The sequence below is a fragment of the Oncorhynchus nerka genome, linkage group LG11 (assembly GCF_034236695.1).
Source record: "Oncorhynchus nerka isolate Pitt River linkage group LG11, Oner_Uvic_2.0, whole genome shotgun sequence".
Classification (NCBI taxonomy): Eukaryota; Metazoa; Chordata; class Actinopteri; order Salmoniformes; family Salmonidae; genus Oncorhynchus; species Oncorhynchus nerka.
The window spans coordinates 71,600,146-71,612,237 of NC_088406.1; the positions used below are offsets into that span (position 1 = coordinate 71,600,146).

Consider the following 12,092-nt stretch of genomic DNA (forward strand, 5'->3'; position numbering starts at 1 on the left):
GATACATGGTACTGGGACTGTCAGAAACACTGTCTGAGAGAACAGTCTCTCTGTTGATACATGGTACTGGGACTGTCAGAAACACTGTCTGAGAGAACAGTCTCTGTTGATACATGGTACTAGGACTCCGTCAGCAACACTTACATTAATTCACCACGTTACAACCTGGGTTGCTGAGCTCAGCTGCTATTGGGTGACACAGTCAAAGAAATACAGTGTCAACAACATATTCTCTCTCTCTTGCTCTCTTACCTTTCCACTGCACTTGGCCTTGTCAATGATCTTCAGTGCATACTCCTTCCCAGTGGACCTATAAAGACATACAGCAACACTAGTCCTTCAAATCATGGTATATTGTATTTACTGTCAATCCTTCAAACCAACCCAAAGCATGGTATATTGTATTTACTGTCAATCCTTCAAACCAACCCAAATCATGGTATATTGTATTTACTGTCAATCCTTCAAACCAACCCAAATCATGTGCAACCATCTGCCAAACCATAACATTTTTTAACAAGTTTGAAAGGCACTTTTTTTGTGTGTTTCATCACAATCTAAGATTCTAAGTTCTACCCAACAGTAGACTGAACAGTGTTGCATCCCCATACACAGTCATAGGCTGACACATCAGACAGTGCGTGACGGTGTATTGGAGCATAAAGCCCTTCTGATTAGAGGAAGCAGTCTTCTCTCTGTATATTACAGACAAACTGCTGAGTCAGAAGGGAAACGGTAATGAAGTGGATTTCATGGGCTGAACCCCAGACACACGCACATACACAAACAGTAAATGCTTACTTCAATTCTATAAATGCCTGCTGTCATTAAGCCTTAGAAGCAGTTATGACATGTGAAGTGGTGCTTATTAAGTCACATTGAAAGCTACTGATCAACGTGGTCATTTATAAATAGGGCTTTTTAAGTCCAACAGCCTAGTGAACATTCATTACAAATATGAAAATCCATCAATGAGATGTAAAGAAATGTAATATTCTGAATGTACATACCGTTCTACACAGTCTTTCACCACGGCAAAGTTTCCGTCTCCTATGACCTTGCCGACCTTGTACTTATCCAGGACGGTTGTGATAGAGCTACAGCTGTTGCCGTTAACTGATGAGGAGAGACGCGTTACAATGGGGCACATCAGAATGCTCTTTCAGTTACTTCCTGTGGCCCACATATATACAGACTGAACAAAACATTAAGAACACCTTCCTAATATTTGAGTTGCACCCCCACCTTTTGCCCTCAGAACAGCCTCAATTAGTCGGGGCAAGGACTCTACAAGGTGTCCAAAGAGTTCAACGGGAATGCTGGCCGATGTTGACTCCAATGCTTCCCACAGTTGTGTCAAGTTGGTTGGATGTCTTTTGGGTGTTGGACCATTCTGATACAGACAGGAAACTGTTGAGCGTCAACCCAGCAGCGTTGCAGTTCTTGAAACAAACTGGTGCACCTGGCACCTACTATCATACCCCGTTCAAAGGCACTTAAATATTTTGTCTTGCCCATTCACTCACTGAATGGCACACATACACAATCCATGTCTCAATTGTCTCAAGGCTTAAAAATCCTTATTTAACCTGGCTCCTCCCCTTCATCTACACTGATTGAAGTGGATTTAACAAGTGACATCAATAAGGGATCATACATTCACCTGGATTCACCTGGTCAGTCTGTCATGGAAAGAGCAGGTGTTCATAATGTTTTAGACACAGTGTAGAATGACGTACAATACCTACAAGTACTTACTCTGGTAAAACTTGCATTGCAGTGAAATGAATATGATCTCGTTTTGAAATGAATATGATCTCGTTTTGAAATGAATATGATCTCGTTTTGAAATGAATATGATCTCGTTTTGAAATGAATATGATCTCGTTTTGAAATGAATATGATCTCGTTTTGAAATGAATATGATCTCGTTTTAATCACGTTTTAATCTAATCAAAGTATAAAGTCATTAATTGCCCATTAACCCAGGCAGCCTAGCTCCTTCCCTAGAACTAATGTCTGGCCTCTCCTAAAGAGGAAACAACAATATTATGCAGATACACAGCCCAAGGACGTGTTGATACCGCCTGGCTGTCTCACGCAGAAGCACACAGATCTTTTCACTTGTTCTCCGCATCACACTTCTCTGTCCCTCTGTTGTGAGTGCTGCTGTGATGCGGCACGTGTCGCTGAGTAAGCAATTCTAATATAACAAAACCTGCATTGAGGCCCTAGGGGGGGATTGGGGATGCATTGGGCCACGTGTTTGGGGTTGAGTGAGTGCAGGCAGGAGCTGTGAGAGTTGGCACAGAGACAGGATGACACAGGGTAAAGAGAGGAGAGGAGGAGAGAGAGGAGGAGAGGAGAAGAGGAGAACAGAAGAAGAGAAGGGAGGCGTTGACAGGGGAGTGGAAGAAGTGTAGGGAGGGGAGGAGAAAGGAGGAGAGGAGAACAGAAGAGGAAAATGGAGGAGAGGGGAGGAGAAGGGAGAGGTTGAGAGGAGAAGGGAGGGATGAGGACAGGAGTGGAGTGGCGAGGCAAGGAGGAGGAGGAGAGAAAACTGAAGAAAATGTCAGAGAAGGGGACACCTACCCTCAGGACTCATGTTATAGGCCAACTCCAGACTGTGTGGAGACCCGTTCACATTGGTGGCAGACGTGTGATGTGGCGGAATCTGGAAAGGGGGAGAGAAAGAAAGTAAGAGATGAAGAGAGGAGGGAAGGAGAGAAAAATAAACAGAGGTCAGCATCCTTCCCCTTTCAGCCACCACTCAAGTCAAAACCAAGACACACGCATCACCATGGCAACTATAAATATACAAAATGGCACACACAATGGATTAGAGGTCAAGGTTGGCTGGGCACAACTGTTGGTTACGCAACTCCCAATCCAATGCTTTGTTTTGACATCAATACTAGCAGGGCGATCGAATTAGCCAGTTACATCTCCAGAGTAATTACAACAGGACAGGTCCGCTTCATAACATCGATCCAGAACGAAGCCCTGGGATCTAGGGACATTAACTAATGGTTTTGCTTTAAGTAGCATGCATTTGAAATCCAATATAGTGCCATGACAGAGTGTGTCAGGATAACTTGCTCATGGATCCCCGTAGTGTCTAATAGTGCTTCAGAGTTCTGACAGGAAACTAATACAAAACAACCCCGCAATTAAATTGTATAGTTTGGTACTTACCCTTTATATGATATGGCTTACATTCTTCTGTTTGTTTTTTTCCCTCATTTCTTGTGGGTTTTTTTGTTCTACTATTTTGATATTGAATACTGCATTGGGAAGGGCTAGCAAGTTAAGCATTTCACTGTACTTGTGCAGGCCTTTTGAATGTATTTCAATTGACTGATTTCCTTATATGAACTGTAACTCAGTAAAATCTTTGAAATTGTCGCATGTTGGATGTATATTTTTGTTCAGTATAGTTTGGTAAGAAAATGTTTGATATTCGCCTTTATAATCCATTATTAGATAGGTAGCTCAATGGAAAGATAGAAGACGATTCTACAAAAACACGTCTCTTCTGAATTGCTCTTACAGTTCTCCATTCTGTGGACGTTGCGTGCCTACCCAAACTCAAAAGAAAGTGAGCAGGTATGTATATCACTGTGTTAATTATGCATTTGGCGTAAAATAAGTGTTCTGCCCTTCAGAACAGTACAGGGTGTTAAGAACTATCTTAATGGATAGGCCTCCCTTACTGTCATTTATCAGGCAGAGAAAGAGGAAACACAAACTTTAATGGATCGAAATGATGACCGTTGTTGAAAATAATGAATAATTTGACGAGAGGCTTTTTCCAAAAGAGAGAGCTGTGATGACTGTTTGAATAGGTTATATGAGTTATTATAAGACTCCTTTTTCAAGCATTCTTAGCTTTCACATGCGACAGAATCCGCCAAGTCATCTCAGTAATCTTTTCAATTATGGAAGAGAAGCTCTTTCAACACTTCTAGAAGTACACGAACCATAAGCCTTATTTCAGTTACCTGGACTAGAAAAATGTATGCATTATTTAGTACAATCTCAAGGTGAACACCTTTGAACTGGGTGGATTACATCATCAATCTTTCTTTTCAATTTGTTACTTTGTGATGTCTTTCAGAGTAACTAAGTTCTATCAAACGTTATGGACTTGCCAAGTAAACACGATGTAGGTGTTGCCAAACTGTAATAATCATCTAGAGAACGTTTAAGTGCTGTTGTCCCCACTGTCAACAGATTCAAGTGTTCTGGCCAACCACTATTCCTGATCTAATGCACTTGAGGTTAAATAATTTGCTACTATATGGTTATTTATAGCATATCACTCTTCCTATACAGGTACATACAGTACAATATAATTATCTGGAGATTATAGGTGGTGTGTGTGTGTGAGACACGGTGTGTGTGTGTGTGTGTGTGTGTGTGTGAGACTTACCTTGAAGCTGTGTATACTGCGGGGGCTGGTGGGGGAGGAGCTGTTGGATTTGGTGGACTTGGGGGTGGAGATCGTACTGCTGGGGACACCATTGACTGGAGAGGAGAGAGAGAGAGAAAAGAGGGAAGGAGAGAGGGAGGAAGCCATAGTAAGACAATGATAGGGCTAGGGCTGGCCCAACAGGATGTGCTGATGTGGGGAAGGGCAAACGAGAGAGGAAGTCCTTTTTCCTCTGGAGAGATGTGGCTGTTTAAAAGTGTATAACTGTTATTACATTGTGTATTCTATTTTTCTTAATTTCTTTGAACACTAAAGGAAATGCCTCTATCACAGGAAGTGATATACGATAGGGCAGGAAATCCATTTGTGACACAACAAAGTTCACTTTGAATGGGTTTACTTTCACTGAGTTGACAAAGCTCTGTACTAACATATCTCCAGATCGCCGAGTGCTAGATTTTCATCAGGTGTAGTGTGGCGTTTCGTGTCTAGAACTGTGTGTGACTGTCCAACTTCCTGTCCGGTCCCCTGTGGGGGAAGCAGGTTGTGTTTGGCTCCAGCAGACAGACACGCAGGGTCACACCAGGTGCCTCCGCAGGCTGCCTGGATAATCTGTCTGCAGCTAAGGCCACACGAAAGCTATGACCCTGAGGGTTCAAGGGTACCTCAAGCAGCCTACCTCCAGGGACCTCCCTGTGTCACAAACAGTCCTCTCCTCAAACAACAGGGCCTTTCTTTGGAGAAGTCGGCTGTATTGGTAATGGTAGTGTATTTCTGTGAAAGACATTTACATTACATTTAAGTCATTTAGCAGACGCTCTTATCCAGAGCGACTTACAAATTGGTGCATTCACCTTATGACCTCCAGTGGAACAGTAGTGCATCTAAATCTTTTCAGGGGGAGGGGGGGTGAGAGGGATTACTTTATCCTATCCTAGGTATTCCTTAAAGAGGTGGGGTTTCAGGTGTCTCCGGAAGGTGGTGATTGACTCCGCTGTCCTGGCGTCGTGAGGGAGTTTGTTCCACCATTGGGGGGCCAGAGCAGCGAACAGTTTTGACTGGGCTGAGCGGGAACTGTGTACTTCCTCAGTGGTAGGGAGGCGAGCAGGCCAGAGGTGGATGAACGCAGTGCCCTTGTTTGGGTGTAGGGCCTGATCAGAGCCTGGAGGTACTGAGGTGCCGTTCCCCTCACAGCTCCGTAGGCAAGCACCATGGTCTTGTAAGCACCAGACCTCATCTGCCACACACTCTAGGTTCTTGGCAGGTACACTGCCACACGCTGTACCCGTTCCCTGAGACAACCAATCTGGACCTGCGAATAGCAATCAGAAGCACCAATACAGTACAGCACCTACTAGGGAATGTGATGCCAGACAGACAACTGATGTGATTATTCAATTCAATTAGAAGGGCTCAGTGAAAGCAGCTGAAGACTAAAGCACTGAGACTAATTTAGTACATGGGTTTGCACCAGTCTGTGCTCAGATTAGATGCATACTGTAGAAGCCAGAGAGAGTTTCTGGGCCAGGGCCAGGAAGAGAGGAGAGAGAAAAATAGAGAGTGAAAAAGAGAGAGCAAGAACCAGAGAAAAAGAGAGGGAGAAAGAGAGAGCGATATCCAGAGATCTTTAAATAGTGTTGGGTCAGGGTGGCAGGCCAGGGAGGTCCACAGTGGAGCAGAGCTCCTTCAGAGTAATTGATGGCACTTCCCTACACAGCAGGAGTCTGGCTGACATTACAATATACTGTACTGAAAGAGACTAACTAGACCTCTCACAGGGCCCCGTCAGCCACAAGGTCAACCTTAGGCCACGGGTGCACTGACCAAGACTCCAAGCAGTCAGGAACTTCAAAAGGGTTTAACTGGTGCCCTCTCTGAGAAAGACTCGTGTAGTGATTATTGTTAACATATTGTGGTGATGATTAAGGCCAGGAGTTATTCTTGGTTAGGCTTCATGCTCAGGGGAAAACTCAAGGTCCTAGTAATGATAGCTAGCTAGATGAAAATGAGTGGTTTGTTTTGGTTGGGTAATGGGCCAATAGAGTGGGCAGTGCAGGATGTCAACAGGCTTACCTGGGGATTTAACAGGAGACTGGCTACTGGTGGAGTAATGGATTGGTCTTCTTACTGCAGAGAGAAATACAGTTTTACAGCTCAAGGTTTCAATGTCCAACTTAAAGCCTCAAGGCCTGTAGCCTGCCAAAATCCTGAAACTCTTTTTGAGGTGATTACACTAGTTAGTGTCAGATGAAAATCAGTTACTCAGTCCATCACCCAAGAACTGTGTGTGCGTTTGTGTGTACGTGCATGCATGTGTATACCTATGCCCGGGGACTTGATACGGCGTGAGAGTCCAGGGCTCTTGCTCCCAGCAGCCCTCGTTGGAGTGGGCGAGCGAGCAGAGTATGAGGACTTGAGCACCCGGCATTCTGTGAAGACAACACACACAGGGTTAAAACCACACACACACACACTGACACCGTCACACACACCGACCTCATTTCCTATCTAGCACAATTCAATACAGTTCTCAGTGTTCCAGTCAAACTATTTTAAAATAGCTCCAGCTAGGAACTAGCTCTATAATATAATTGGCTCTCTTTGAGAAAGCATTAAGTACGGAGTGTTCAAGAAGTTAAGAATGTTTCATTCACGCAGAGAGCTTTCCACAAAAAAAAAACTCAGTTAAGCATTTGCTTTTTCCAAACGAACACCACATGTGCAGTCGTCTGTGGCTCTGTGCGCTCCAAAACTCCATGAAAATGCACAAGCTGTGGTAATTACGCTATTGTGTTTGCTGCCTGCTGCGCTGCTACCAACGCCGTTATGTTAGTAGCGTTTCACAGAGGTGCGTACACCAGCTGACAGAGCTGCGCTGCTGGAGCAGTAGGTGTCGGGGCAACGAGGTTGGTGGTTCAACTGTTTTAGTGGTGTTGCACAGACACATAAAACAGTGGAGGCTGCTGAGGGGAGGACGGCTCATAATAATGGCTGGAACTGAGTGAATGGAATGGTATCAAACACATGGAAACCAAGTGTCTGATGTATTTGATACCATTCCACTGATCCCGCTTCAGCCGTTACCACGAGCCCCATCCTCCCCAATTAAGGTGCCACCAACCACCTGTGATACAGAGTTGTTTTAGCAGCGTTGACGACAGAGCGAGCTGCGTTCAGGAGCAGCATATGACTGGTTACTGTAATGACACTAGTGGTTAAACTGTCTGGGTTCATGTCAGATGCTGTTAATTGGGGGGTGTAACAGTGTTAAACGCTATTATGACACCAAGAACATAGAGGAGGTACCAACCAGCTGTGGCCAATTGGAGACAAATGATTCCCTATAAAGTGGACGTGACCCAAGCCTGTTATTGGAGCAGACCCCAGGTGCGATTCAATTTACTACGATGCTAGCTACTGTACCATGCAAGTTTGTTGACTTGCAGTGTTTACTTTTTATATCGTTCCCTAAACCGTGTTTGGATTTGACACTGTTCTCCACAATTGAGTCTGACAGTGCAACAGCCCCTTGGGACTCCTGTAAGACACTGTGCAAAGACTTAGCAGCTGAAAAGAGGTACCTAGAGCAAACACTTGTTTTTGAGAAGACCTAATTCTTCAAATGGAGCCTGGCAGGAGAAGTAGGACAAGGAAGCGCTAAAACAACTGAAGAACAGATTCAGCTGAAGAAACTAAACACTCATCGTTAGAACAAACAGTGTTTACACCTGTGTGTGTGTGTGTGTGTGTGTGTGTGTGTTTTAAAGATGCACTATGCGAAATCACTCTGCCATTTCCTTGTTGCTAACATTCTAATAGTTTGCCTAATTTCTGTTTATGTGAAAAAACAAGCAAGTATAGTGTAGAGAATCATTGTACCATCTAAACTGCTGTGAAATATATTTTCAGCTGGTGTACAAAACCGAAAGTAAAGACAAAAACTAAACTTAAAAATGGGTCATATAGAAATAGTGCACATAGAACAGATCTACCGCTTCTTAGACTTGCTTTCAATGTGAGTGACAGATCTATACCTCACATTTCTATGTGAATTTTGTCAGGATGTTCAAAAAGTGACATATTGCAGCTTTAAATGTTATGTTACAGGAGCAACACTAAGAAAACAGGATGTAGCTAGAACCTTGGGAATAGTTTGGAGAAGTGTCTGAAATTAGCCTGTTTGGATTTTATATACAGTACATCCTGTCTCCACCTTATCTAGCACAGAGGATAAGGGACTGCAGAGGAGTTGTACTGACATCGGCCTGCTTAAGATAACAATGGGTTAGCTATGGACTAAAGAGGCCATATCCTGCTGCAGTAGGGGGTATCGCTGCGGACATCTTTTAAGTGATTTTCAAGAACGTCTTCTTCTCAATACAGGGATGGTACATATTCATATAATGACAGTCACTGAAGAACCCTGGAATGGAATGAACTACTACAACTACACCCTACAAAATGTGACTGCAGCCACTTTCCCCTACAGAAGGCAGGAATCTGTGTGTGTTCAGACCGATAGTCTCACACATACTGTAATCAATAGTTTCCTTCTCTTGGAGGAGAGGAATGATTTCAGATATTGAGTGATGATCACACTATGTCAGAGTCATGATTAAGCATCACGAGTCACCAGAACCACTTTTAGAACAATTATGAGACTCATTCAACTGAGAAAATTAACATTCACTATTGTGTGGTTGACAGATAATTATCATGTTACACCATTCAGACACACTTCATCCTGACTTCTAGTATGAAAAGGGGAAAGTGGTTTGGCATTGCCATCTCTTTAGGGAATTTACACTATACTATTAGAGACATAGTCTGCTAAGCTAAGGCTAGCTTTTTTTGCATCCTGTAGTACTAACTCAAAAAAGTTCTGGGATACTGTAAAGTCCATGGAGAATAAGAGCACCTCCTCCCAGCTGCCCACAGCTCTGAGGCTAGGAAACACTGTTACCAGCGATCAATCCACTGTAATTGAGAATTTCAATAAGCATTTCTCTACGGCTGGCCATGCTCTCCACCTGGCTACCCCTACCCCGGTCAACTGCCAGGCACCCTCCACAGCAATCCGCCAAAGCCCTACCATTTCTCCTTTACCCAAATCCAGATAGCTGATGTTCTAAAAGAGCTGCAAAATCTGGACCCCTACAAATCAGCCGGGCTAGACAAACTGGACCCTCTCTTTCTAAAATTATCTGCCGCAATTGTTGCAACCCCTATTACTAGCCTGTTCAACCTCTCTTTCGTATCGTCTGAGATTCCCAAAGATTGGAAAGCTGCCGCGGTCATCCCCCTCTTCAAAGGGGGTGACACTCTAGACCCAAACTACTACAGACCTATATCTATCCTACCCTGTCTTTCTAAGGTCTTCGAAAGCCAAGTTAACAAACAGATTACCGACCATTTCGAATCCCACCGTACCTTCTCCGCTATGCAATCTGGTTTCAGATCTGGTCATGGGTGCACCTCAGCCACGCTCAAGGTCCTAAACGATATCATAACCGCCATCGATAAGAGACATTACTGTGCAGCCGTATTCATCGACCTGGCCAAGGCTTTCGACTCTGTCAATCACCACATCCTCATCGGCAGACTCGACAGCCTTGGTTTCTCAAATGATTGCCTCGCCTGGTTTACCAACTACTTCTCTGATAGAGTTCAGTGTGTCAAATCGGAGGACCTGTTGTCTGGACCTCTGACAGTCACTATGGGTGTGCCACAGGGTTCAATTCTCAGGCCGACTCTCTTTTCTGTATACACCAATGATGTTGCTCTTGCTGCTGGTGATTATCTGATCCACCTCTACGTAGACGACACCATTCTGTATACTTCTGGCCCCTCTTTGGACACTGTGTTAACTAACCTCCAGACAAGCTTCAATGCCATACATCTCTCCTTCCGTGGCCTCCAACTGCTCTTAAATGCTAGTAAAACTAAATGCATGCTATTCAATCGATCACTGCCCGCACCTGCATCACTACTCTGGACGGCTCTGACTTAGAATATGTGGACAACTACAAATACCTGGGTCTCTGGCTAGACTGTAAACTCTCCTTCCAGACTCCCATTAAGCATCTCCAATCAAAAGTTACATCTAGAATCGGCTTCCTTTATCGCAACAAAGCATCCTTCACTCATGCTGCCAAACATACCCTCGTAAAACTGAGCATCCTACCGATCCTCGACTTCGGTGATGTCATCTATAAAATAGCCTCCAACACTCTACTCAACAAACTGGATGCAGTCTATCACAGTGCCATCCGTTTTGTCATCAAAGCCCCATACACTACCCACCATAATGTATTTATTTATTTATCTTGCTCCTTTGCACCCCAGTATCTCTACCTCCACAATCATCTTCTGCCGATCTACCATTCCAGTGTTTAATTGCTATATTGTAATTACTTCGCCACCATGGCCTATTTATTTCCTTAACTTACCTCATTTGCACTCACTGTATATAGACGTTTTGTTTTCTTTTGTTCTACTGTATGATTGAATGTATGTTTTGTTTATTCCATGTGTAACTCTGTGTTGTAAATGTAAATGTTGTATATGTCGAATTGCTATGCTTTATCTTGGCCAGGTCGCAGTTGCAAATGAGAACTTGTTCTCAACTAGCCTACCTGGTTAAATAAAGGTAAAATATATATATATATATATATATATATCTTTTAAACAGAAAGGAGGGGTGAGTCCAAAATGGCACCCTATTCCCAATAGAGTACACTTCTTTTCACCAGAGCCCTATAGAGGCTCTATAGGGAATAGTGTGCAATTTTTATGACCTTTATTTAACCAGGAAGTCCCATTGAGGTCAGAAGACTTTGCCGAGGGAGACCTGGCATGTCCCACGCACCCTATGAAGGAAATAGGAAGGAAAGAGGGAGGAAAGGGTTGGGACAGAGAGGCCATAGAAATATAGACACTAGAACAGGAATCTACATCTATTTATATGAGAGAGAACAAGGTTCCACAACATACAGGTGATGTTAGATTTAGTTAGTCAGGCCTACCAGAATCCTTACCACTGTGATCCAACAGGAAGTCATCCTGCGCGTAGCGGTACTTCTCTGGGCCGCACGCGATGAACACGTCGTCCTCGCCGAAGAAGTCCTGGAGACAGGTGGTCTGGGGAGAGGGGGAGAAGGAGAAAGAGTGATATGTGCAGAGGAAGGTAAGCTCAAAGAGGAATCATGTGTCGGTCCTTGAGTTTAGAGGAAAAACTCTGGGCACTAGTTATAAAAATATTATGGGCCCTCGCAAGACAGCTTCTAAAAGGTGTGTCTAATGGGGTGTACCCATACCATGCATCTCTGTGGAGAATCAACTCGTTTCCTTTGTGGAAACGGTAGCTCATCCACCATTTAATATGCAGACAGAAGCCGAATGGGAATCCAATCATTTCACACCCCATTGTACTCACTATTGCATAATCTGTGTGTGAACATCCCACTCTCCGGGACATAGTCTTTCAGATGATTCTACTAAACATCACCATTAGATTAGAGCTGGATCCCACTCTCTGGGACATAGTCTTTCAGATGATTCTACTAAACATCACCATTAGATTAGAGCTGGATCCCACTCTCCGGGACATAGTCTTTCAGATGATTCTACTAAACATCACCATTAGATTAGAGCTGGATCC

At 43.8% G+C, this 12,092-nt stretch overlaps 1 protein-coding gene across 3 annotated transcripts in view; it reads right to left on the reverse strand.

The window, feature by feature from the left end:
• The window catches only part of LOC115137569 (serine/threonine-protein kinase DCLK2-like), a 90,746-nt gene that overhangs the window by 30,326 nt on the left and 48,328 nt on the right, over nucleotides 1–12,092 (reverse strand). For 2 of the 3 annotated variants that reach the window (XM_065024903.1, XM_065024905.1), the window contains exons 3-9: nucleotides 11,458–11,572; nucleotides 6,754–6,861; nucleotides 6,506–6,559; nucleotides 4,433–4,527; nucleotides 2,593–2,674; nucleotides 1,011–1,116; nucleotides 253–310 (exon numbers count right to left, since the gene is read on the reverse strand). In XM_065024903.1, coding sequence (XP_064880975.1) covers nucleotides 253–310; nucleotides 1,011–1,116; nucleotides 2,593–2,674; nucleotides 4,433–4,527; nucleotides 6,506–6,559; nucleotides 6,754–6,861; nucleotides 11,458–11,572 — 618 coding nt within the window. The remainder of the gene's footprint in view (nucleotides 1–252; nucleotides 311–1,010; nucleotides 1,117–2,592; nucleotides 2,675–4,432; nucleotides 4,528–6,505; nucleotides 6,560–6,753; nucleotides 6,862–11,457; nucleotides 11,573–12,092) is intronic. The other variant, XM_065024904.1, reaches the window with a different exon arrangement.